This window comes from Lissotriton helveticus, chromosome 11 (genome assembly GCF_964261635.1).
Source record: "Lissotriton helveticus chromosome 11, aLisHel1.1, whole genome shotgun sequence".
Taxonomy (NCBI): Eukaryota; Metazoa; Chordata; class Amphibia; order Caudata; family Salamandridae; genus Lissotriton; species Lissotriton helveticus.
This window is the reverse complement of record NC_136072.1, coordinates 40,332,002-40,358,649: the sequence shown is the minus strand read 5'-3', so window position 1 is coordinate 40,358,649 and position 26,648 is coordinate 40,332,002. Positions and strand designations below refer to the sequence as shown.

Here is a 26,648-nt window from a genome sequence, read left to right as displayed (position 1 = left end):
GGGCGTGGTATTAGTTAGCCATGCAATGCATATAATGTATCTTAGGGCCAGATGTAGGTCGGTCGCTAACGGCCGAAAATCGGTATTTTCGGCCGTTACCGACCGGTATATGGGTGACAGGTATGTAGGGGGCATTATTTTAACGAATCGGTAAAATTACCGAATCGGTAATTTTACCGATTCGGTAAAATAAAAAATCGGTAATTTTACCGATTCTGAGGCACCGAGATGTAGGTGGGACTCTTCAGAGTCCCAGAGGCTTACAGAATCGGTATTTTACCATCAAATCCAATTTGATGGTAAAATACCGATTCCGGTGTGCATGCACATGTGTACATGCACACCTATGCCATGTGACAGGCAGACCTGCCCTTAGGGCATGTATGCCTGCCACATGGCACCCGAGCCTGTTTTGGGGGTGCCAGAGGGTGTCAAAGTGACACCCCCTGCACCCTTGTGCAAATCGGTATTTACCGATTCGGTAAATACCGAATTCTTCAGAATCGGTATTCCAGCACATCTGGAATACCTACATATCCACCCCTTAGATTTACCGATTTTTAATTACCGAATCGGTAAAATTCGGTAATTAAAAATCGGTAAATCTATTTTACCTACATCTGGGCCTTTATGCTTACAGTTCTCAGTTCCCTCTGTAACACTCTCTCTAGACTGTGCAGACGGGGTCCCGGTCTGAGCGTGTACAATAAATTATTATTGGTGTATATTCTCCACTGTTTCTCTGACTCTTCATTAGGCATGGAAGGCTGAGAGGTGGCTGGCGGTGACCCATGTGGCCCTAATTAGATCACTTCCTTCATGGGCCAAGTCACTACGAACATCGACGGTTCTGGCAGCATCATTTACATCTGTTTCCAAACTCCACCAATGTCACCAAACTCCTTCAAGGCGGATGCCCTGGTGTGAGGGTGGACTCACATATACCTTTGTGTACTCCTCCAAAGAGCAGGACAGGCACTCATGAGATCAGTAAAGCAATTTATTTGACTAAGCAGATGCATTTCGGCGACTTGCTCCTTTCTCAATGCTTGGTCATTTGGTGTTTAAATGTAAATGTAGCCATACTTGTAAAGCGCACTGATACTCCTGAGTGTCCTGGCCTGTACTCATACCCCTAGGGAACCCTTCCTGGTTTTTCCCCGTGAAATGTCCACTCCTGGGCATCCCCAGGGTGCAACCAGGCATCCCTAGCGCTGTAGGGGGCCGTTGTGGAGACTAAGCAAGCTATTTCCCAGAGTTGCAGTGTGGGACCCATGCTTAGAGTAGGCACCGAGGCGAGAAATCAGGTCCGAGGAATTATGAGCCCAAGATCTGCCAAGACCAGCCAAGGCAGGAATTGAACCCTGGTCCCGGGCCAGACCTCTGCATCAGGGTCTGCCACTCTAACCATTGAGCCACACTTCTCCACTATGATACTTAAATATGATATATGCTTATATGACGCCCACAGTAATGAGGAGTTTACTTTGGTGATCAGTCCATCTTTGTTGCCTCCATTACGTTCTCCAATGAGAGTGCAGTTTGATGAATTTAAATGAACTGTGATTATGATATGTTTTCCGACATGAGCATTGAGAAAGGCTCAAGTCGTTGAAACGCGTCTGCTTATTTTGTCCAATAAATTGCTCTATTGACTCCGTGAGTGCCCGTCCTGCTTTTTGGAGGAGTGCACAAAGGTATACACAAGTCCACCCTCACGCCAGAGCACCCGCACTGAAGTAGTTTAGCAGCATTTGTGGAGTTTGGAAACACAAATAACACAATAAATCAGCCTTGGTTTCTATTCACCCACTCTAAGATCAATCACGATCTCTTGAACCTGTCCAGACTGAGTTTAGCATAACCAACTTCCAGCGCTATGTCTTGCCAAGTTGTACAAACAAGCATGTTCGAACAGTATAGCATAATGCGGATCACAAATAATCACAGAACCAATGGAGCTGGTTGACATAAATTTCCCTTGGCTCTGTGATTATTTATGATCTGCATCATTTTGTCTTTTGCCTCAGTGTCTGTGTTATGCAACCCAAATGAGAACATTCCATTAGGCTGCCAAAATAGGATCAGTGTGGGTTTCCCCTGTTCCATCTTTTTACAAAGAGCCCCACGGTGGACTCTGTTTATTCAAAGACTCATGGTGTTCAAGCATAAGATGTAATAAATATGTAGAGGATGTCGGGTCCAAGCAGCAATCACCCACAAGTAAATCACAGGCCCTAACACTGTGAAGAGTGTGTTCGAAGAGTGCACACACAAAAGAACTTGGAACTCACCATGTCTTTTTCCCCTTCAATAGTTAAAGAGGGCAGGTTATTTTATCCAGTATTATGGGTGTCTTTCATAGATTCACATGCCTGAATCATTCCCTGTCGTCGGAATGGGAGTCCCCGGTACATAAATAAAGTAATGTCCTATAGCCATATAGAGAAATAAGCCTATAGGCCTCACATTAGTAACATATATGTGTCCTTTTGTAAAAAGGACCAAACTCTAGAAAAGAGCCAATCAGCTGTCATCTCCCTCTAGAACCCTCCTGGAAGGAGCCTCAGTCCCTCAGATTTTCTACCGCACGTTGTGCTAAGGGAGTCTCCTCTGAGCTCTGCTCAGGTTTGTTTCTACAAAACTGGTTTCCGGTGTTTTGGGATATTTTTTCTCCTGTTACTTCAGTGACTACTTGATTATGGCTGAAACACCAAAACAGGTTCTTTTTAGATCCTGTGGTTGTTGTGGAAAGAAAAGGCTACATATTGATGACCAGCATAAAGACTGCCTGTATTGCCTGTATCCAGACCATTCGGCTAAGGACTGCAAGGTATGTTGTACCTTTTCTACTAAAACCCTCAAGGACCGTGAAGGACGTCTCTTACTTTGGCTCCAGAGGCTAAAAGACAGAGACCACCTTGATTCCTCTGAGGAGAGTGAGGGCTCTTCAGTCTCTTCAAAATTATCTCTGAAGAGACTAAGGGTGGCTTCTCCCAGCCCTACGGCTCATCCTCAAAAGAAGACATCAAAAAAGTCTTCAGAGGTTCTGACTAAGACAACTTCTGTGAAGGAAGTTCACACCTTCAAGAAGCCAGTTTCGACATCGTCGACGACGACATCGTCGACGGCATCTTCATTGTCAAAGAAAACTGTATCTGCAGCTTCTTATGTTTCTACGTCGACGACGACAGTCTCTACATCGACGGCATCATCGTCATTATCATCGTCGACGACTACGACCCCATTGTCGATGGCAGGTAAGGCTTTGTCGTTGACGATAGCCATTAAGAAAACGCCGTTGATGTCGAAGACCCCGTCGCCGCTGACCTCGCCGATGACCGCATCAGCGATTACCTCGATGACGAAGCCAATATCGTCGACGTCGACTCCACCGACGAAAGCATGATGAAAACACCGTCGACGAAGGGCTCGTTGATTAAAACACTGTCGACAAAGGAACCGTCAACGAAGAAATCATCGACAACAGTAATATCTTTGCCGTCGACTCCACCGACTATGTCAACTGTCGACGCTCCACCGTCGACTATCATACCGTCGATGGGCTCGTCGACGGTGATGGATTCCGGCCTAGAAGCAACATGCATACGCCTTAAATCACAAAAAGGGGGCAGACGCCGGCGTTAACATCTCCATTCCGGGTCCAACCAATTCCTCCAGCATGTCACCTACAGGAGGAAGACTCAGACGATGGTGACATGTTCCAAATGGCGACAAGTCCTTCGGAACTCAACTTGAAGTGTCAAAGTTCAGATGAGGAGGAAGATCAGGAGATGTATATCATCCACCACCTACATCTATGGTTTGTCTTCCAGCATACTTAGTTACGGATTTGCGATACCTCATTCAGGACTATAAACAGAGGTTTCCGGAGTCTCCGGCTCCTCCGCCTGCCAGAGTAACTCCGTCTCCAAGACCACGACCTCCACCATTAAATATTCAACCAGAGAGAGTCGATTTACCGCATCCTCCAACTTCTGATGAAGAAGGAGAAGAGGAAGTGTAGGAGAGTAGGGTCTGCAATCCTATGGTCACCCCAGATTTTTGCTTTTTGCTTCACTGGTTTACGAATTTCCCTGGCTGTGGGCCTGCTAATCAGACCCACAGCCTAGCTGTTCTCTCTCTAAATTGACACACATGTACTTTAGGTGCATTTACCAATTGGTATTGGGACACCTTATCAGCCCCTGTACAGTGTACCTTAGGTACCCAGGGCATAGGTGGACCCAAGGCCTACCAGGGGCTGCAGCATGTATTATGCCACCCCTGGCTGGCCATCTTAACATACACAACTGGCTGGTAAGACAGCTGGGTCAAGGTGGTGTAATCACCCTTTGCTGTGGATATAGTATACCTATATCTAACCCCAAAATGGCCACATATACTCCTATAAGTCACTCCTATGGCAGGCCTTATCAATCCTGAAGGCAGAGTGCTTGGAATTATGTGAGATGGTGCTCTAGCATGAGCTGAGCCTGTCTGCAGCTTTCAGAACCAAGTCCTTTAGCTGTTTCCATGATAACGCTATACCATATACTCTTCAGTGCATTATAATCCTCGCGGTTATTGCTAACTTTGGCATAGCATTATCAAAACATGTCGAGTAAAGTGTCATATGAATTGGAATACTACACCCTCACCAGTTCTGGTGACGGGGGCAGCATTCCACCCTTTTAGAGGGACACGACATGTATGTAACTGTGAACCCCGGTTAAAGTTAAACAGAGCCTCAGCATCACTAAATGGATGCTGCCACCACAGACACAAGTCTGACCTCCTGCTGCTGGGAGTCCTTCCAGCGAGGTCGGGCTGGACAAAGCGTTTCCTGCCTTGGGAGGTGCTAGCACCACCCCAGACAGGATTTTGTGTATTGAGGTAGGGAGGGCTGAAAGGGATGAGATATGCCTGGGGCACACCAGGTGTCCCTGTGCATACCCCGGTTCAAACCAGTTGCTGGGGCACTCCAGCCCCAGCTCTGGCGTGAAACCGGACAAAGGATAAGGGGTGTAACCACCCCCCTTCCTGGTCCCACCCATGGGAGGGACCTAGTCACTAGTGCAGCCCCCTTTAGCAGGATAAAGGTAGGAGCCCTTTAGCAGGATGAAGGTAGGAGCTGGTCCCATTCCAAGTTAGATTATCCTGAACAACTTTACAAGAAGAAACTCTGGACTTCGACGTTCTGCTCCACAGAAGACTGAAGAAATCTCCCTTGTGGGCAAGGAGTGTCCACCCTGCAACTGCAGGCACCATCAAGTGTCCTAGCGGTTCACTTTGTCATCCTTCCTGCCGGAACCAGACCTCAGAGCCCAACGAGACCCGGATTCCCAGACCTCTCCGACCTCTACCCACATCTGCAGCACAGCTGAGAACTGTGGGTGCGACGAGACACATGGGACCGGCCATCTTGAAGAAACTGCACTTCGCTTCCAGCACGACTTCAGAGGCATCCTCGAGTAAGTGCTTTGGGGATTGAGAAGCCCCAGCCCCGAGCAGCTCCTGCACAGAAGACCAGCCCTCCAGCATCCACGAGATCTGCGTGGGGCCCTTTTGCTTGATTGCTGCTTGACGTGTTGTCTGGTCACTTGCCGGCTGGCTAGTGGCCTCCTAGACGACGATCCACAAAATCTACACTGCTGGTCTGGTTGCTCCAGACTGGCCCTTGCTCCCTTCCAAAAGAGGAGCACCCCGGACCCTCTTGGTCCGCACCAGATGCTGTTTCCACTCAACGCGTGGGTTGCCTTTGCCAAGGCCTGTTGACTCCAAATCCGGACCCGACACTGCCGACAGCGAAAGCCTGTGTGGGACAGCTCATGCCTCCATCCTGGTCGTCGAAGACACCTCCTGGTCCACGTGGCTGCAGAGACAAGCGTCCACTCTTCACCTGATCGCAACAACAGCATCTGGTTCCCTCCTGGGTCCACACCGGTCACTGGCTAGTGACTTTGAACACTGTCCCCTTTGCTTTCAGGTCCTCTTCTTCCTCGATCCACCCTTGGATCAAACCGGACATCTTCCTCCTGGTCGCCTGCAGCATCTTTCTTCAAGGCTCCATTGACTTCAACGCGGAAACCCGACACGGTTTCACACCTATGCACCCGCAGCCCGTGGGTGAGGTAACGAGAGCATTTCGGTGCTCATAGGTAGAGTGACTCTCCTAGTGTCCAGATATCCAGTCGTTTTAGACTTAACTAGTCGGAACTGTCTGTTACTTACCTTTTCGTAATTTGTTCTGCCCATTGACTTTGTTCCGCATCGCGCGTGTGAGTTCAGACTCTGCACACGCATCCCGTGGGCCTCCTGCTACTTACCTAAGGTTAGGGTAGTGTAGTCCCAGCGAACCTACAGCCTCTGGGCCTCTTCATCTCCTCTATCGAGTTCCTTATACCGTTTACTTAGTATATGGTTTGCCGTGCCCCTAGGGCACCATTGTAATTTGTGCGATTTACTGTATTTTTCTTAAGAGTCTTGTCATGTGCTTAGCCCTCTGATCTCATAAAGAGTTCAGAGGTGTTTTGTTATTAATAAATATATTGTTTATTTTCAGAACAACCTGTGTGGTGTCCTTTCATTTGGTATTCAAGGGGTTATATGTGGTAAAACAGCTGGCTCCACATGCCAAAAGAGTTAAGCCTAAGACTGCTCTGTCCATGCTACCATTAGGATAGCTGGTCTATAAGGTTGACTTACAACCAATCACCATAAGGGTTGTTTGGACTTATACAAGGTGATCACTAGAACTAGTGAGCATCATATATCAGGCCAACTTCTCACAGGAAGAACAACAAGAAGAGGGTGAGCTGCAAGATATTCAATCTGTACATGACGACTGGGATGACTACGTCATTCCCTCTCCCGCATCTCCAGTACCCGCGCCCGTGGATTCACCACCAAGCGACATTGGAGGGTTCCATAATGTGGTTGAGAGGGCTGCTCAATGTTTTAAGATCGCAATGGTCTCTCAAGAACAAGACTGCTTCTTGTATGACTTCAAAGAACCTCTCAAAAAAGCAGTTAGGTCAATACCTATGATTGATTATCTATGGACCCAGTGTGTTAAAATCATGCAAAACCCCGCCTCTGTATCTCCAGTGATTCCTCGGCTGGATAAGAAGTATTGAGCGCCTGATACTGCTCCGGCCTGTTTGACGGGGCACCCCAAGCCGGATTCAGTGGTAACGCAGGCGGCCCAGAAAAACTCCAGAAATCCTTCGGCCCCTTTATCCGCACCTCCTGATAAGAAAGGAAGAAGATTGGATAACATTGGGAAAAGGTTTCCCTCAATGTCTGCAATGACAGTGAAGGTAGCAAATGCCTTAGCGCTCTTGGGACGCTATAATAGACACTTATGGGCAGATATAGCCCCATATCTGTCAGAATTACCATATTCATCCAAGGAGGAGGTAAAAAAGATTCTGCAAGAGGGTGAAACATCAGCATCAGAGATAATAGACTGTCTGATGGACATCGCTATGACAGGCTTCCGCCAGTAGGCTGGAGCGGCAGTTTTGCGAAGCCAGGGATGGCTAAAAGCAACTTCGTTCCGCCCTGAGGTGCAAACGAAGATATTGGACATTCCCTATGATGGCCAGTTACTATTCGGCGCCAAGATTGATGAGGCACTTCAGAATATTGAAAAGGATACGGACACTGCGAGAGCTTTGGGCACTCTCTAGTACAAAAACCAGTCCTTTCGTGGAAGTAGAGGAAGAGGTCAGTCTTCCTATAAAGGAAATTTCCAATATAGGTCTTAATCTCGTCAGGCCAGAGTCGACCTCAATATCAACAGCGCCAACAACAGAAACAGCAATCTTCGTATGGCAAGTCGTCCTTTCGGGGTAAAGGACAATGAAAGAACAGCGGGCGTAGACAATGACATGTTTATTCAGCCAGTCCAGACTTCATTACACTCATTAAAAATTGGAGGAAAGATTTTCCACTTTTAAAAAATTGGAAAAAGATTACCACGGATCATAGGGTCCTTCAATTAGTGCAATTCGGCCATTCAATGGAATTTATGCAAATCTCTCCCCAAACCCCTCCCCGACCAATGCATCACAAAAATCTACAGCTGCTTCTGCGGGAAATCTCTATTATGCTCCAAAAAGGAGCAATAAAGAAGGTACCTCCATCTCAAAGGAGAAAGGGATTTTATTCTCGTTTCTTTTTGATCCAGAAGAAAGAAAAAAGTGGAGACCGATCTTGGACCTCAGGGCCCTCAACAAATTCCTGAAGAAGCAGTCGTTTTGCATGGTAACGATTCAGGAGGTACTACAGTTACTGGAAGAGGAAGACTTTATGATGTCCCTAGACCTTCAGGACGCTTACTTCCATATTCCGATTCACAGAAATCACACATTTTTTTAAAGATTTGTAGTAGCAGGCAGGCACTTTTAATTTTTCATCCTGCCCTTCGGGCTCAAGTCTGCACCTCGCATCTTCACGAAATGTCTTTCCTCTGTGGCGGCATACCTCAGGCAGCGTCATCACCAAGTCTTTCGGTATCTGGACGACTGGCTGATCAAGGCTCCATCCTTGGAAGACGTGTCCAGGTCTTCTAAAGCCTGTTTAAGGCTCTTCGATTTCTTGGGTCTCACGCTCAATCAAGAAAAATCAGTCCTGCAACCATCTCAATGCATCAATTTCCTAGGTGGGACCCTGGACACGCATTCGAAGAAAGCTTTCCCATCCCAAGAGAGGACGAACAAGCTTATGGCACTAGCTGTTCTAGTGGCATCAAAGAAGGCCTTGACGGTTCACCTTTTCAAGTCTCTGCTGGGGATGATGTCATCGTGTATCCTCCTGATTCCTCACTGTCGTCTACGGATGCCACCTTTACAAGAGGCACTCTCAAAGCAGTGGGTCCAATGCACAGGGTTGTTCGATGACCTTATAAAAGTGACTCTCCAGATAGTCAAAGCCCTACAATGGTGGATGTCATCTCGAAACCTTTCTCAGGGCTTGACATTCCTACTTCCAGCTGCTCCTCACATTATCACAACAGATGCCTCCTTGGACGGTTGGGGAGCTTTTCTGCAAGAGCTGTGGATAAGCGGGAAGTGGTCCTCCTCGGAGAAAGGACTTCATATCAATCTCCTCGAGCTGCGGGCAGTCTTCCTGGCCCTTCAGGCTTTTCTTCCAAGAATCAAAAATTCCCTTGTGCTTGTCCGAACAGACAACACCACGACGATGCACTATATCAACAAGCAAGGAGGGACGAGCTCACTAACACTCTCTCGAGAGTCGCAGGGAATCTGGAGCTGGCTAATCTCAAATAAAATATCTCTTCGGGCGGAGTACGTCCCAGGCATGGACAATGTACTCGCCAACTCATTGAGCAGACAGAAGACAATATCTCACGAGTGGGAACTGGATCAGGAGATCCTCAATCAAATCTTCTCGTGATGGGGCACTCCACTGATGGACCTATTCGCCACAAGATCCAACGCCAAATACCCACACTTCGCAAGTTGGCATCCCCAGTCAGGGTCTCTAGGAAATGCATTTTCGATCCCATGGTGCAACGTCTTTGTGTACGCCTTTCCGCCATTCTCGATGCTTTCCAGAGTCCTCAGGAAACTGAAGGTGGAGCCTTGTACTCTCATTTTAATAGCCCCAACTTCGCCACGACAACATTGGTTCATGGAGCTCCACCGCCTATCTCTGGAGCCACCGATATGCCTGAAACAGTGTCCATCTCTGCTCACGATGAGCAACAAACAAGTCCAACATCCGAATCTGGCATCTCTCAGGTTAGCCGCCTGGCTCCTGAGTTCAGAGCTTCAGAATTTGAATATTCCACCTGACTGTAGAGCCATCCTACTTCGAGCACGAGCGGAAAGCACCAATAAAACATATTCTTTGAAATGGAAGAGGTTTTGCGCCAGGTGTAAGAATCGAGGAATACACCCTTTCTCTTCATCTCCGGAGCAAGTTTTACCTTACCTTCTCCACTTGGCAACGTCAGGCCTTGCTCACTCCTCCGTCAGGGTCCACTTGGCTGCAATATCCCGCTACAAGAGGTCTTCAGTGGGTCCTTCTCTCTGGTCTCACATACTGATCAAACAGTTCTGAAAATGATTATACAGGACTTTCCCTCCGGTGAAAATGTTGCCTCCTACCTGGCACCTTAATACAGTCCTTAATCAGCTCATGAAGCATCCCTTTGAGCCAGTACACAGTACTGACCTGAAATATCTATCTTGGAAGGCAGCTCTCCTACTTGCGCTCACATCCGCGAGGCGGGTGAGTGAGCTGCAAGCTTTCTTGATTCAAGATCCTTTTCTGAAATTTAAACAAGACAGAGTGATTTTGAAGTTTATTCTGAAAGTCCCATCGGATTTCCATCTCAATGAGCCAGTGGTTTTGCGTTCCTTCTTTCCAAATCCCAGTACTGCAGCGGAAAGATCATTGCATTCATTGGATCTCAAGCGGTGCTTGAAATTTTCTATTGACAAGACAAAGACTTTCAGAAAGTCAAATCAGCTATTTGTGGCTTACAGCATGCCCAGGAAAGGTCTTCGGCTCACTAAACAGAGCATTTCCCGCTGGATTTCGGCAGCTACTTCCTTTTGTCATGAACAAGCACGACATCCCCTGCACTCAAAAGTACGAGCTCATTCTACTAGGGCGATGTCCACTTCCATGGCACTTTTTGCAGGTGTGCCTGTCATTGACATTTGCAGAGCAGCAACATGGAAGTCACCACATACCTTCACTAGGAATATACTGCCTGGACACGGAACTTATGAAGGATGCTGCGGTGGGACAAGCAGTGCTTCGGCATCTATTTCACTAGAGGTGAGACTTCTTTCATCCCTCCATCCTTTTCATGTATGCACATTTCTCTATTATGTATTTTGACGGTATTTGTTGTTTGCAACTATATGCTCTTACTAGTTGCTTGATATGTTATTATCTAATGACTTGCAGATACTGTACCATCCGAAATGTGCTTTGTGCATTGCAAGCTACTCTGATTCAGGCATGTGAATCTATGAAAGACACTCATAATACTGGATAAGAAATGTGTTACTTACCTGTAACTGCAGTTATCCAGTATTGCTGCTAAGTAAAGACAGCAGATGAATGGAGATTTGGATAGGGCAGTATTTGAGGGCAATGTTAAAGCAACAGTAATTTTTAATGATGTGGTGTGGTCATTTATGTTTCCCATCTTCAGGGACTCCATTTGTCTGTTTTGTGTCCACAGCTTGCAAAGACCTATGGAAATACATTCACTCTGTGGGTGGGCCACACCCCTTTGGTTATAACCAATGGATATGAAGCCGTGAGAGACATGTTGGTATCCAAGTCCGAGGAAACATCAGGACGACCTCAGACACCTTCCCTCCACAAATATGGACAGCAAAGAGGTACATTCCTAAATACACTGAAAGCACTTTTATGCTGTATGGAGGATCTCCAGGACATCTATTTCTTGTATGCCACCACTTGTTGCTATATCCTTGGTTCTTCGCTAATCCCAAGACCTATCTAAGCTGTTACATTGGGATTCGTCAGTTATTTCAATGTTGTGAATTTTAGCCAATGCCACATGCAGTACAATGGCAATGCCATCCTGTCACTGTATTTATTTTCTTAAAGCTAGCACACCATTGACCTCAAATAAATAACAGCTGGTAAGAATTGTGTTCCAGTGTAAAGCCTGAGTGAAACAAGAGCTAAACATGTACTTTCATATTTGGCCATTGTTGAGAAGAGTCCTCTTTTCCTTGCTAGCACTAAACTGTCTACTTCAAGATGGTGGCCAACTACAATTTGAGCCTCATGACCATTGTTTCATTATACCGCCTGGTGAATAGATTCTCACTGTTCTTTTTGGCAACCTCCTGTATTTCACCACTCTGAGATCCATGGTGATGCCTTAAACCTATCCAGACTGTATTTGCATTCCTGGATCACCGCATTTGGACTTTCCCCAATTTCATTCAGCCCTTTTTCCTTACTGCACTGAAATCATGGTACCGGCATGACTTTGTTTATCCCTCTTTCTCTAATAAGACCTAAAGGTTGGCCTCCATGACCTCTTGTTGGTCATGATCAAGATTTTGCATAGCAGTCACTCACAGTTGAAGGAGCAACATCTGCACTTCTAAACACAGGGGAATATAGTTCTCACTGATTTTGGATTTAGATGCAATAACCTTTCAAATGTGACATATTGAGAACCACCAAGTTTGGTGGTTTCAATTGTTCTGAGTTTAGCACAACCAGCTTCAAGCAACATGTCATGACCCACTGTAAGATCATGTCATATTTATGCTTCTTCCAAATGTACTCTAGGGATGATTAGAAGGTTTTCTTTTCTTTCCCTTTTCTCACACTACTCCTCCAAAGATGCACATATGACTATCTCACACTTCCCGGCATGCACTGCTCTCTGGTCTCAAAAGCTCAAGTCTCTGAAAGTAGAAATGATGGACATTCCTGCCTCCTCTCTACCATCTTTCCATCTGAAAACATGCTAGTGTCCCCCTGTGGCAGGAACCTCATTTTATTACAACCATGTAGCTTGGAGAATTGATCATGCCAATTGCCATTGAAGCCTTGTATCTGTGTTGAGGTAAGATTTTCCATTTAATCTCCCTACTGGTGAAAACCTAGTTAAATACTTAAGTCATGAGTAACCTTAAGTTATTCAGTAGCTCACTACAGGAACTGTATCTGTACTCTTTCTCTCCTATCACTACGTATATAATGACATAATTCAACCTCACCAGGTGGACACTCAACTAGCACTTCCCACAATCAACAATCTTAGTTTTCCTCTGGCAACGACAGAACCATACAAGAATTACACATATATGGATCTGAAGACATGCATTGTATGCCACCTTTCACAGCTCCTCACAACCTTAAACATTCAGCTAAAATAAAATATAACCAGCCCACAAAATTCTTTGTGAAACTTCAGATTGTTCCCCTTCCAAGTGTTCTTCTTGAAGGAGCACAATTAAAGACCCCCCAATACCTCAAATCATGAGTGGCTTTAAAGCCCACCTCAAAACCTAGGCTAACAGTAAAAGTTCCACCTGAAAAAGAAATAACCTACCACCATCCTCTTTTTGGTTCATCTCCCTCACTGCATTTCTATGGCATACATAGACATACTTAAAACTCTGGGCCCGATTCACAAAGATAATCGGAGACAAAAGTCTAACTTTATGACTTTTGGTATACACAGAGGTCATTTACAAGTTGTGTCTTTACGTCCGCATATAGGCCGTTCTCTCCGGTAATCAATGGGCCGGAATGCAATTTTTACAAAAAGGAACATTAGGAGCATGTGATAAATGGTAGAGGAGGTCATGAAAATCAGTTTGGGCAGGGAAAAGGGTGTTGCCGGACACTTCATCATACCCCATAAAAATGTGCCCCTTTCCATCATGGTACATGCAGTTCAAAATTTGCGTTCCCCTCAGTGTTGAATGTAGTGTAGGAGTCATTGCCCTCCCATTAGTGGTGACTGCAGTTTTGACACTACAGGGGAGCGCAACTTGTGGAATGAGGTCTTGAGGAGGAAAGGTTGGCTATGACTTTGATGAGTATTTCCCTGGAAGAGAACAAGGATTACAGGTAAGTAACTCATCCTTCTCTTCCAGGGGATACTCATTAATTGTCATAAGCATTGAGTAGAATAGTTAGCCTATCCGCTAACTCTGCAGACGAATGCAGTTTTTAGCAGCTAATAATACAATCAACCAAACAGATTTCTAAGTGAAGCTTGCCCTACTTAAGAATCTACTTGAGTTTCTGAGTCCAGGCAATAATGGCGAGCAAAGGTATGCGCTGATCGCCATGTTGCAGCCTTGCAAATCTCTGCAATGGGTACATTTCTGAACAGAGCAGCAGTGGCTGCCTTATCCCTTGTACAGTGGACTCCAAGTTGACATGGGAGGCTTTTGTTGGCTAACTGCTAAGTGAGAGATATGCAAGAGACTATTCACCTAGAGATAGATTGCTTAGAGGAAGGCAAACCAGTGTGCAGTGGACTATAGTTACTAAACAAGTGGTCAGAATGTCTGATCTCCTCAGTTTTGTCAAGGGAAAGCTTAAGCACCTATTTGAAATATAAAGTGAACACAACGTTTTCTGGTGGTGTGGAAGGGTTGGGAAAAAACGTTAGGAGAGTAATGGTCTGAATGTTATTGTAAATCAGAAATGACCTTAGGCAAAAACTAGGATGTGTTCTCAAGACCACCCTGTTTAAATCAAAAATTAGATAAGAATATTTTGCACAAAGAGCCTCGATTAGCAGGATAGCCACTGGGAAAGCGGTCTTCCAGGTAACATGTTGTAAAGACGCTTTTTTAAAAAAAAAATTGATTTGTCCTTATTAGCCTAGGGACCTTCCACTTTCAAAACAAAGTATTGCGAGATAGATTTCCAGTACCATTCTCTATTGCCATTCGACAGCGGGTAAGCCGCCAAACAGCAGGATTAGAGCACACTCCACAAGATCCGTGCCTTCGTCTACAGCTCTCTTCATGGGAGTACACATCAGGGACATTTGCAGAGCTGCGACTTGGAGCAGCGCGTACACCTTTACGAATCATTACTGCCTCGAATCCTTAACACAAGAAGACACGGCCGTGGGCCAGGCAGTCCTGAGGAACCTCTTCCATTGATTGGTGAGCTTTCCCTACTATCCCTCCTTCCTATTTCTGCACATTTTGTATCTCATGTTAGTACTAATGACTTTTCCAATGTGTATTTATTTATTCTCTTATGGAAATGTACAGACTGATATATATATATATATATATATATATATATATATATATATATATATATATATATATATATATATATATATATATATATATATATATATATATATATATATATATATTTCAGCCACAAAATGTGCTTTATTGCTTACTGCTAGCTACTCTGATACAAAAGCATGGGAATCTATGAAAGTTCCAATACTGGGGCAAGAAAACAAGTTACTTACCTGTAACTTTGGTTCCCCAGTATTGGTAACTTTCATAGATTCCCATGCGCCCACCCTCCTCCCTGAGGAAAGCTCAGCCTTCAGCAGATGTGGTTACTGTTACACAACGGCTACGAAAATCTGAGGCTCTGAGGTACCTTCAGGAGGGTTCTATGGGGTGAGGCTCTTCTGATTGGCTGTTGCTTAGTTTAGTCTCTTTTACAAAAAGAGGCGGATGTGCTACAATAGGGAATGAGGCCTAGGCCTTTTCCTTTCTCTTTTGTACCTACTGCTATGTTATTTTTGTTACCGAGACTCCCATTCCGACGACGGGGACTGATACAAAAGCATGGGAATCTATGAAAGTTACCAATACTGGGGAACCAAAGTTACAGATAAGTAACTTGTTTTCTTTCTCACCCTAAGTGCGCCAGGTATGCGGGCGTCCTGGGCTCACTGTGCACTGGAATCAAGCTATCCTGGCCCTAGGATGCTTGTTTTAGGTCCAGAGAGGACCTGGCTTGGCAGTTCGGGCTGGACTGTTCCCATGAAGCACAGGGACAAGACTGATTTGCATATGGCCAGGTCTAAACTGGGGTGGCATGGTGAGCAAAAGAATGATGGATTTAACCCAGATCTCTTGACTGGGGGTGAATGTTTTGATTTGTTCTGCATTCCGTCCATCAATTGTGTCTTTTGGGACCAGGAAGAGGACAGGAAGTGTGATGAGGGAGGAGGCCGACGACTTCAGGTAAGTTATTTTTATTATATTATCATATATTCTTACTTACACCTCCCCCGCGTGCTCCTCCTCCCACGAGCTTCTTTTCCTATGTTCCCCCACCCCTCCACCCTTTGTCTATGCCAGCTGCCGCTGTCCGGCCTGCATGGCAACTTCCTGTTTGGCCTTTCGGACAGGTGAAGAAGGTCGGGATACCACCACTGGTGAGGCCTCTCCGGAATCGGAATGAGAGGTATGGGAGAAAAAGCGTAAAATATGGTCTCTGACCAGCTGACCAAAAGCGCATTACCTTTGGACCCTGGTTGGGGAAACCTGGATGCGAAAAGGCTGCATTTTGCATTTGCAACTGGTCAATTTGTGGTGTTACCCACTGTTGGAAAATGTCTTGAGCGACCTTGGTATTTAGTATCTAGTAGTGAGCTTCGGCAAAGTTGCAACTGAGAGAGTCTGCTTGCATGTTAGTGCCCCGGGAAGAGGAATTGTGGAGTTGGTCAGAACTCTGGCAAGCAGTCACATCCGTTGGCTTGAGCCTCCAGTGACAGGGACCGTGACCAGGTTCCTCCCTGCTTGTTCAAATAGTGCATTGTGGTTGTACACCAAGGCGCATTACCGGGGCAAAGGGAAGCCCACTAAGAAACTCCTGACCTCCCTTCCTCTCCAATTTTGGAGTATTAATTGTAGATCACTTCCCAAAAATAAATGCAATTTATTTGATTTTATAAATGATGAGTCGCCAGATGCATTGTTTTTGACTGAGACCTGGCTCCATGAAAGCTCTGGACCTGACATTGCCATAGCCGTTCCTAACAACTACGTGATGATACGTCAGGACAGGGCTTCCGGGAAGGGTGGGGGGATTGCTATTATTTTTAAAACCATCTACCAATGTAAGTTGGAGTCGTTTCCCCTCCCTGGATGTGAGGCCGCACTATTTAAATTAATGATTGGCCCTCAACTAACGCTTTCCGGTCTTTTGATATATCGCCCTCCGGGCAATGCTGGCCCTTGGATATCTTCATTGGCTGATAGTATATCTCCCGTATTACTTAAAACGGCTAATTTCACCATTCTTGGTGACCTTAACATCCATCTTGAAGATGTTGAAGGTACTCTCAGTCAGTCGTTATTATCTGACCTCGAAGTTTTTAATCTTTTACTTCGCAACTCGGGGGCTACTCACTCGGCCGGTCACTTGCTAGACCCAATTATTTCTAATCTACCTTACGACTGCTCCCAAAGGGCCCGCCCACTAGAATGGTCAGACCATTTTGCGGTACACTTCATGTTACCTCTCTCTTTACCCAATTCTAAGCCCTGTGCCGGTAAGAGCAAGCCTTTCTATCGGTGGGACAAGCTTAATATGGTGGCATTCAATCAACATCTTACTGAATCTACTCCGACTGTGGAAAGCTCTGGATCAGAATCTAATGCTGTAGTTTCCCAGTGGTTAATGGATGCTGTAACTGCATTCCTTCCTCCTACACTTAATAACCACAGATCCCTTCATCCTCCTGCACCTTGGTTCTCTGAAGATTTAAAATTACAACGAGCCAAGTGCAAGGCTCTGGAAAGGAAATGGAGGCTTTCCTATTCAACCCCTAGTAAGGTGGCTTATAAAGAAGCATTAAAGAGCTATCATGCTAACTGTAAATTGGCCAAGGCCACCCTTACGGCATCCACGATTACTCAAGCACAGAACTGTCCGCGGACTCTTTTTGCAGTGGTGAAGAAGCTAACGGGAGCAGACACGTTACCTTCTCCTCCGGCTTTGGATAAACCTCAGTGTGATGCCATCGCAGATTTCTTTATCTCTAAGGTGGAGCGTATCCATGAATCCTTGATTACTCCTCCGCCATCTGCTGATTCCTTACCGGCGGAAACTTTTAGCAGTCCTCTTCCCCTTCCCTTAATGCACATCTACGACTGGCTATTGTTTGATGACATCACTTTCTCATCGTGCTTGAACAATATCAGGTCACGCTCCCCTCGGGACCCTGTTCCTATGAAAATTCTAAAACTGTTGGACCTCGAGCCACGGAGAGTCCTAATGAGACTTCTGAATACATCTCTTACAGAGTCTATGGTGGCACAGGAGTGGAAGCATGCCATGGTCGTTCCCTTGCTGAAAAAGACCGGCGCGGACATCACTAACTTAGCCAATTTCAGGCCCATATCCCTGCTGCCTGCATGTTCTAAAATCTTGGAACGACATGTGAACACTCAGCTTAATTCGTTTGTCGAGAACGTGGGATATCTACATCCGTCCCAATCTGGGTTTCGCGCACATTACTCCACTGAATCCGCACTCCTCGGGGTGACAGAGAGGCTTCGGCACGGTATCGATCGCGGGGAGACCATTGCACTCATCCTTTTGCATTTGAGTGCAGCGTTCGATACCGTGTCTCATTCCATTCTTCTTGATTCTCTCCGCTCCCTTGGTGTTGCTGGATCTGCGCTGGCCTGGATTGCCTCCTTTCTAAGTGAGCGCACCTTTCAGGTGTTTTCGACAGAAGCTGAATCTGCTGTCTATTCCTCGGCATATGGCGTCCCCCAGGGGTCGATTCTCAGCCCTCTGCTGTTTAACATCTATGTCAGACCCCTTGCTACCATCGTGGAGGACGCCGGTTTGACAATCTATTCGTATGCCGACGACACGCAGATTGTGTTCTCTCTTTCCAGCAGTGAGGGCCATGAGGTCTCTGCCTTGAAATCTGGCCAGTCACGCGTTGCTGCTTGGATGCATGACCATCTGCTCAAGCTCAACGGTGACAAGACCGAGGTTGTTATTTTGGGCAAGAATAAAGATCTGTGGGGCCCTCGGCATTGGCCCTGTGATATGGGTCCTTTGCCGAATCCAGCCCCCGTAGCCCGCAACCTCGGCTTCCTCATCGACGACAGGCTCTCTATGAGACAGCAGGTAACAAGGGTCGCTGCAATCTGTTTTTCCACCTTAAGATGGTTGCAGAAGATCCTATGGATGCTGCCTTGCTCTACTCGGAGAACTGTCGTCCAGGCTCTTGTGATCTCCCGCATCGACTATGGGAATGTGCTTTATCTTGGGGCCGATAAGGCCACTATAAATAAACTGCAGGTGGTGCAAAATTCGTCAGCTCGTTTATTGTGCAATGTACCCCGGAGAACTTCCGCAGCTCAGGCTCTACGTGACCTTCATTGGCTTAAGGTCCCGAACCGTGTAAAATTTAAAACCTTATGCCTTCTCTTCAAAATCAGGCAGGGCTCTGACCCTAAATATCTGCAGAACCTGGTTCAAGTCTACAAGCCTGGTCGCACTTTAAGATCTTCCACTAGTGGCGATTTTTCTGTTCCCAGAATTAAACTGGCCAAAATGGGTGGCCGCTCGTTTTCTTATCTTGGCCCAAAGATGTGGAATGCTCTTCCGCCGGCCTTGAAAGCCGAGACTGATCTCCTCCCTTTTCGTAAAAAATGTAAGACCCGTTTCTTCAATTAATCCCTCTGCACGGTTTGTTCTGTTTTGGGCCTTTTTGCTTGTTTCTCTTTCTTTTGTCTATCCCTGGCGCCGGGAAATCCATTGAGGGTAGCTGTGCGCAATATAAGTTCAAATAAATAAAAATAAAATATGGTCTTTCTGTACCAGGAGAGATTGTTGCTCTAATTGAAGGCCTGCTTTTGCATGGTGTTAGTTTTTGGCACTGCCTCAGATTTACACATCCTTGTAAATATGAGGCAGCGTCAAAAAAGCAATCGGTGTTGTTGTTGTTGAACGCCCACAGCAATCCCCATTGCACTCCCCTTTTACACAGATAACTGCGTGAAAGGGTACGATATTTACAATGCGGCATTAATCCATGCAAAGTGGCTTAGCGCCGCTTTGTAAATATGGTTCAGGGCACTGTGCCACGTAACTCGAAAGAAGTGATGTTCCGGTGAGCAATCCCCTTGTACATATGCCCCTTAGTGAGGAATAAGGGGTAAATTATTGTCAAAAGAACATAGCAGGAAAATGGAAAAACCCACTAATGACAAGGTGTGCTAGCCTCCCAATTAGACGAGCTGAGCAGGGGTTCTGAGTGAGGATTTATGAGAAAATTAGTATTTAAATCAGCAACAAGAGGAAATATGTCATAAGTAAGAAATGCTTCTTTACTTCTGTAAAGTGGTTGAAAAAGGGGTTTTGATTTTGCTGATGGAGCTCCTGGAGTCAGAGTTGATAGTGTGTGCACAATTGGCCAAGGAGGAGGAATAAGCTGATTTACGGAGTCCACAATGAATGGTAAACAAAATGCCCCAAAATCTATAGAGGAGGCAGATTACCCAGAGTTATAGAGTTAGCAATGAAATAGTCTAATCCGAAAATCCTGTATAGTAATTAAACTGCATTGATCAGGAGTACCATTGCTACCTCGCTGGTTTTCTACCAACACAATCAGTATTTTAACCCCTTGACCGCGGCGAAAATTCCGCCGCGGTGCGGGTGATTTACGATGTGGGCGTGGTTCGGACGGCCCCCGGCCGTCCTCCGCACACGCCCACCGTGACGTCGGACGGCCGGCGGCCGTCCGACGCATGGAAGGGGTTAATGTCCAGGCCGGTACATAAATAAGCTAAATCCCACTAAGCTGTTATATTTAGCCCAGTTGCTGCTGGCATCTACGGGGGGCACACATAAAATAGAACAATTCAAAATTAAACACTTACAAACATGTCCTCTGCTCAAGACCTCTTCTTCCGTCGACCGCAGTGCGGGCACCAGCAAACTCCCTTGACCAATCCTGGCGCTGCTAAACTCTGTTAACCAGCAAGGCAGCAACACCCTGACTGGAGGGAGCGGCCTCTCCCGGCCCTCTTCAGGGAACTGGGGGCCTGCACATGCTCTCAACACAGCTGTCTCTGCTCTAACGGAGAAGGTGTCCCTGATTAAGCCCTTATCTGTACATATTTCAAACAGCAAATATAAACAGAAAACACTTTTAAATGTGTTTTAGAGCTGTGTTAAGACACTCTGCCTAATAAACTAAAGGCAAAAGTGGAGGTGCAGTTTGTAAAAAATAAGTTATAGAGAAATAAGTAAAGTTTAAAGTTTTGATAATCCAATACATTAATATTAGAGGGAAAGTTACAAGCCACACAGTCCCCACATTTAGGGTGACTAGTAACCAGTGATATAAACCACATGGAAGTAATGGCAATATCAATAGATGGAAACTTGCAAGCTCACGCTATATGGTCTGATATGTTGATACTGCGGCAATGCTTGAAAGACAAAATAGGGATGCATACGGAAATGTGTCTTTTTGTATGGGCACCTCCAAAGGTTTGGACAGATACTGCTGGTTTTTTAGGTCTCGTGACTTACAATGCGCGCAAGCGCATTGAGGGATCGAGAACTTAAGTGCTCGATCGTCTAGTGAAACCACTGCGGTTTCTTCACAGTGCATGTGAGGTCACGTGGCCACAAAAGCGGGTCACGTGACCACACAAGCACGCGCATCTCCCTAATCCGCCTGCCTCCCCTCGCTCGCATTCACGCCCCAGGCTCTCCCACCCCCATCCGGCTTCCCTCCGCGCACATAAAACATCTCGCGCGATGGCTGTAAAATGCTGGTCAGCATTACTACAGAGCTGCGGTCACAGGGCATTGTGCGCCTTGTTTGGGTTGGTGCCTTTCCCCGTCCCTCGTTGCTGCTTCCGATGCTGCTTCCGATAGTCACCCTTTCTCTGCCTCCTTCCTCTGTCAGTCTTCTCGTCCTCTGCCTTTCTCCCTCGTCCTGCAGTCCGTCTGCTTCTCCAGGTCTCGTCTCGCACGTATTATTCTTTCACTTCAGCCGTATTTCTCCTCCGTTCTAGGGACCTGCCTCCTTTGCTTTCGGATATTTATTACCCACCCCCCTCTTCGCCCCCTACCTCCAGCATTTCCTCACTCCTGCCATTTTCCCATTCGATGCAGAAGTAGAAAACACCTTAGCACTCACAAACCAACACTGCAGCACCAACTACTGTCACCTATACTTCTGCCACATGAACAACCCTGGCACATGTGCTATATTTCTTTTTTTTTAAATCTGAATTAGAAAGACGAGTGTTTGACGATGACGCAGCATTCATCCACATAGTTTCTCGTGAGCTGGTTCCTCACTCTCATGCTGGCTCGCGCCAGGCCCCAAACTCTCCTCTGCATTAGGCGAGTGTGTTCTAGTCCCCTCGACTCTCCTCTGATATTAGATTAAGAGACTCCTTTCCATTCTATCTAGCCTGCCTGGCGTGAAGGCCTTCTAGCGTTTTGAGCAATAAAAGGAGAGCACCTTTCATTTGCCTTCTGATATTCGGCTGACTTTTCTTCCAGCAGAACAGCCTTTCAGAGCCACCGGCCTTCATTTACGAGCCAGTCCACCTCTGCTATTGCGTTTCATTGATTGATAGTAGCAGACATTCCCAAGAGTGACAGGCGCACGAAAAGACAGTGAGAGCACAATTAGGGTACACGTGCATCACTCACCCTGTCCAATGTACATGAAGTGACTCAGTTGCTTGCAGCACCCCCGCTCTGCGTACAGGTTCCTTCGCTCGTTTGTGAAGATTGAGAGTGCAGATTCAGAGTGCAGATTCAGAGTGCAGATTCAGAGTGCAGATTCAGAGTGCAGATTCAAGTGCAGATTGTGGGTGCAGAGTGCAGATTGTGAGTGCAGAGTGCAGATTGTGAGTGCAGATTGTGAGTGCAGAGTGCAGATTGTGAGTGCAGATTCAGAGTGCAGAGTGCAGATTGTGAGTGCAGAGTGCAGATTCAGAGTGCAGAGTGCAGATTGTGAGTGCAGAGTGCAGATTGTGAGTGCAGATTCAGAGTGCAGAGTGCAGATTTTGAGTGCAGAGTGCAGATTCAGAGTGCAGAGTGCAGATTCAGAGTGCAGAGTGCAGATTCAGAGTGCAGATTCAGAGTGCAGAGTGCAGATTCAGAGTGCAGAGTGCAGATTCAGAGTGCAGAGTGCAGATTCAGAGTGCAGAGTGCAGATTCAGAGTGCAGATTCAGAGTGCAGATTCAGAGTGCAGATTCAGAGTGCAGAGTGCAGATTCAGAGTGCAGAGTGCAGATTGCAGATTCAGAGTGCAGAGTGCAGATTCAGAGTGCAGATTCAGAGTGCAGAGTGCAGATTCAGAGTGCAGAGTGCAGATTCAGAGTTCAGAGTGCAGATTCAGAGTGCAGATTCAGAGTGCAGAGTGCAGATTCAGAGTGCAGAGTGCAGATTCAGAGTGCAGAGTGCAGATTCAGAGTGCAGAGTGCAGATTCAGAGTGCAGATTCAGAGTGCAGATTCAGAGTGCAGATTCAGAGTGCAGAGTGCAGATTCAGAGTGCAGAGTGCAGATTGCAGATTCAGAGTGCAGAGTGCAGATTCAGAGTGCAGATTCAGAGTGCAGAGTGCAGATTCAGAGTGCAGAGTGCAGATTCAGAGTGCAGAGTGCAGATTCAGAGTGCAGATTCAGAGTGCAGATTCAGAGTGCAGATTTCAGATTCAGAGTGCAGATTCAGAGTGCAGTTGCAGAGTGCAGTTGCAGAGAGAACTCAGCAGCACCACCACAGCATCACTCAGCACCACCACAGCATCACTCAGCACCACCACAGCATCACTCAGCACCACCACAGCATCACTCAGCACCACCACAGCATCACTCAGCACCACCACAGCATCACTCAGCACCACCACAGCATCACTCAGCACCACCACAGCACCACTCAGCGCAATCCCAGCATCACTCAGCACCACCACAGCATCACTCAGCGCCACCACAACATCACTCAGCGCCACCACAACATCACTCAGCGCAATCCCAGCATCACTCAGCACCACCACAGCATCACTCAGCGCCACCACAACATCACTCAGCGCCACCACAACATCACTCAGCGCCACCACAACATCACTCAGCGCAATCCCAGCATCACTCAGCACCACCACAGCATCACTCAGCGCCACCACAACATCACTCAGCGCCACCACAACATCACTCAGCACCACCACAACATCACTCCGTGCCATCACAACATCACTCCGCGACATCACAGCATCAATCTGTGCAACCATTCAACAACAACTGGTTCAATTATGTTCTCTCAATGTTTCAAGCTTTATTACAAATGTCACAAAAAGATGTTATTTCACTTCTGTTCTTGGATTTTCATCACAATAAAATACACTGAACATAATCTTCACAAACGTTATTTACAAAAGTTTAAGCTATTGCCAATATAAATTACAATCACTTTTATTTAAGTATTAATTATTTAAAAAAATTAAAAGCCGTTGCTATTTGTAATATCAATACATCTAAGTCACGTAAATACAAAACATGTTGCATTACAAATGCTATAGTCGTCACATGTGCGAAAGTTATAACTATTGGCACTGAAAATGACAAAGCTATTAATTTAGCTATTTTCAAAATCAACACATAAATAAAAAAATTGTCATTTACAAGACCAATAGCTCAAACTTTCATAATGCGAGACCTATTGCATTGCAAATGCTTGTTGACTTTGAGAGTGCACTGAGGCCCACTAACTATACCTCAATGCAAGTGCCCTGACCCTTAAACATGTCTGCTGATTGGCTTATACCCAATTAGCACACGCTAACCTACTGCTAAGTCCTTAATATCTGGTACCAGGGGTACCTAGGGTCTGTAAGTAACTGTCTCCTATGGGACTGCAGCACTTATTGTGAAATCACTGAGTGGGACCAGGTAAACCGTGGCTCTCAGTCTGCCACTGCAGACTGGCAGGGCAGTTCCACTTTGCCATTTTAATCAATAGAAAAGCCCAAACCCCATTTTTAGGTCGAGCTCTCTCGACCTATTGTCGTGGAGTTGGCTCTGAAGGGAGACACAGCAGGGCACGCGCGGCGTTTCTTGTCTGTAGACGCGCTTATGCAGGCCAGCTGAAGACACGTGCACAGGCACGCGCACAGGCATACACACAGACACACACACAGACAGACGCGCAGACAGACGCACGCACACACACACAGTCACACAGACACACACACACCGCCCCCCCCACTATGCCCCACTTACCGCATCAGCGGCCTTAGCCGCCACTCCTGACTTCTGCTGCCACCCGCCGCCACTCCTGCTGCCACCGCTCCCGCCTCAAGACAGCCGTGAGCGTGCACATCCCGAAACGGGAAGTTCGGGAGCGTGCACGCTCACGGCTTGTTTCCCAATAGAATAGACCACCCGGACACAGCTTCAAGTTCAGTGCATGCGCTTCCGCTTTCCGCACGCACTCCAGTAAGCAGACAGCCGGTCGAGCACGAGCCTCTCCCAGAGCCGGAGGCGAGCGAACCTGGGTCTGGGCGTCCGCCAAGTCGGTCGTGCATGCACAGAGCGCGCCGTGGCCCTTTCCCTCCCGTGTGTTTAAAGGAAGGCGGACATGTTTGTCGGTTGGTGAGGCTCCGTTCCCCTGCAGGACAGTGACTGTCAGCCCCTCCCCAAGGACCTGGAGCAAAAACGACCCCAGCAGAAATCGGCTTCAACTTCGTCACTTAAAAGCCCAGGAGTTACGGCGGGCACCACTTTCCCCTTCATGTCCCGCCACGGTGAACACAGTTGACCCCCTCTGGGTGATGCATCCGTTCAGGGACTGAACCAAGAGACAGAAAACAGTCGCCGCGGAACCACCATGTCAAGCACCTGGGAGAACTTGGAGGCCCGCCTGGGGCGAATGGATGCCATGCACAAAGTCGAATTCTAGCAGAAAGTATGCCCGACGTTGGGATTGCACCCGCAGATGAAGAGATAAGAAAATATAAAATTCACTAACATTGTTCGAATCCACACGGGGCGAGACATCATGGTTCATCATATAAGCTAGCATTTTATTTATATGGAAATGAGGTTGATAAATCTTCATTTGCACTTAATAACAATTGCATTTAACAAACAGAAGTTATAATGATAATTATTATTTATAAGCTGTGATGAAGTGGCACGTAGTTAAGGTTTTCGTCTATCATTGAGGTGCATAACGGGAAATGATGTTTTTTTGCATTTAAATTGTGCAAAACTGCAATAATGACGGCAGAAACGTGAGAAGTGTGCACCAATCGGGAGCAATGTAGAAAGGGAGCATGTGATCAAATAAAGGTCGAGGAAGGGAGGGAATGATTGCTTGTTGAGTTCAGCTGTGTGGGGAGCGAAAGCCCAGGCCGACGGGAGATGATGACGGCCGCTTTTAAATATTCATGGCAGGTACGGAATGTGGCTGAAGGTTGAAATGATGTTTGGAGCATAAGGTGCGCATTAGAGGAGACAACAAATGAAAGGTATTTAGAGGGTATAGATGGGATTTTTAATTGAAGGAGTGACTCGGAGGTATGGGGAATGTACGGAGTGAGCCAAGCGGGGAGGGATTAGCACGCTATAGCGTGGTGATGTGTACGAGTGAAGGAGGGAGTGTGAGGTGAGAAATAACGAAACTTGGGTTACATGCGAGGGGAAAGGAAGGTTAAGCGAGGTGGGTAGAAAGTAGAAGGTGGTTGGAGCACGCAAGGAAAAGGGAGATAGCAGCTAGAATCATTCAGGGCGAAGGAGTATGAGCCACATGAGGAAGGTCCTGTTTAAAACAGGGCTCCTTAATTAGATGGAAGATTGTCCCGTGGGTACAAAAGGGAGTCACTTTAAATACACTAAATATACTGGGGGAACAGTTCACTTAGCTTACAGGATTTGCTGGTTGAGATCATTAGATTACTTTGTGAGGGATTTGTAAAGGGGTCAGACACGCATAGTACTTGGCAATGTAGTTTCAGAAAAAATAAACTTTCACCTTTGACTAGTAATGTTACGCTACATGTAATGATGGCTTTAAGTGATAATGGGTATTGTTGTGCTTCTGATTACAGTGACCCCTGATGAAGGGCAGCTTTAGCCCGAAATGCATTGGGTTTTTTATACAATAAAA

At 46.5% G+C, this 26,648-nt stretch overlaps 1 protein-coding gene across 1 annotated transcript in view; it reads left to right on the top strand.

The window, feature by feature from the left end:
• LOC144790964 (cytochrome P450 2J5-like) overlaps window positions 1-26,648 on the top strand; it is a 466,984-nt gene that overhangs the window by 59,269 nt on the left and 381,067 nt on the right. Inside the window, exon 2 of the mRNA XM_078665581.1 lies at window positions 11,231-11,393. Within this exon, the coding sequence (XP_078521707.1) occupies window positions 11,231-11,393 (163 nt within the window). The remainder of the gene's footprint in view (window positions 1-11,230; window positions 11,394-26,648) is intronic.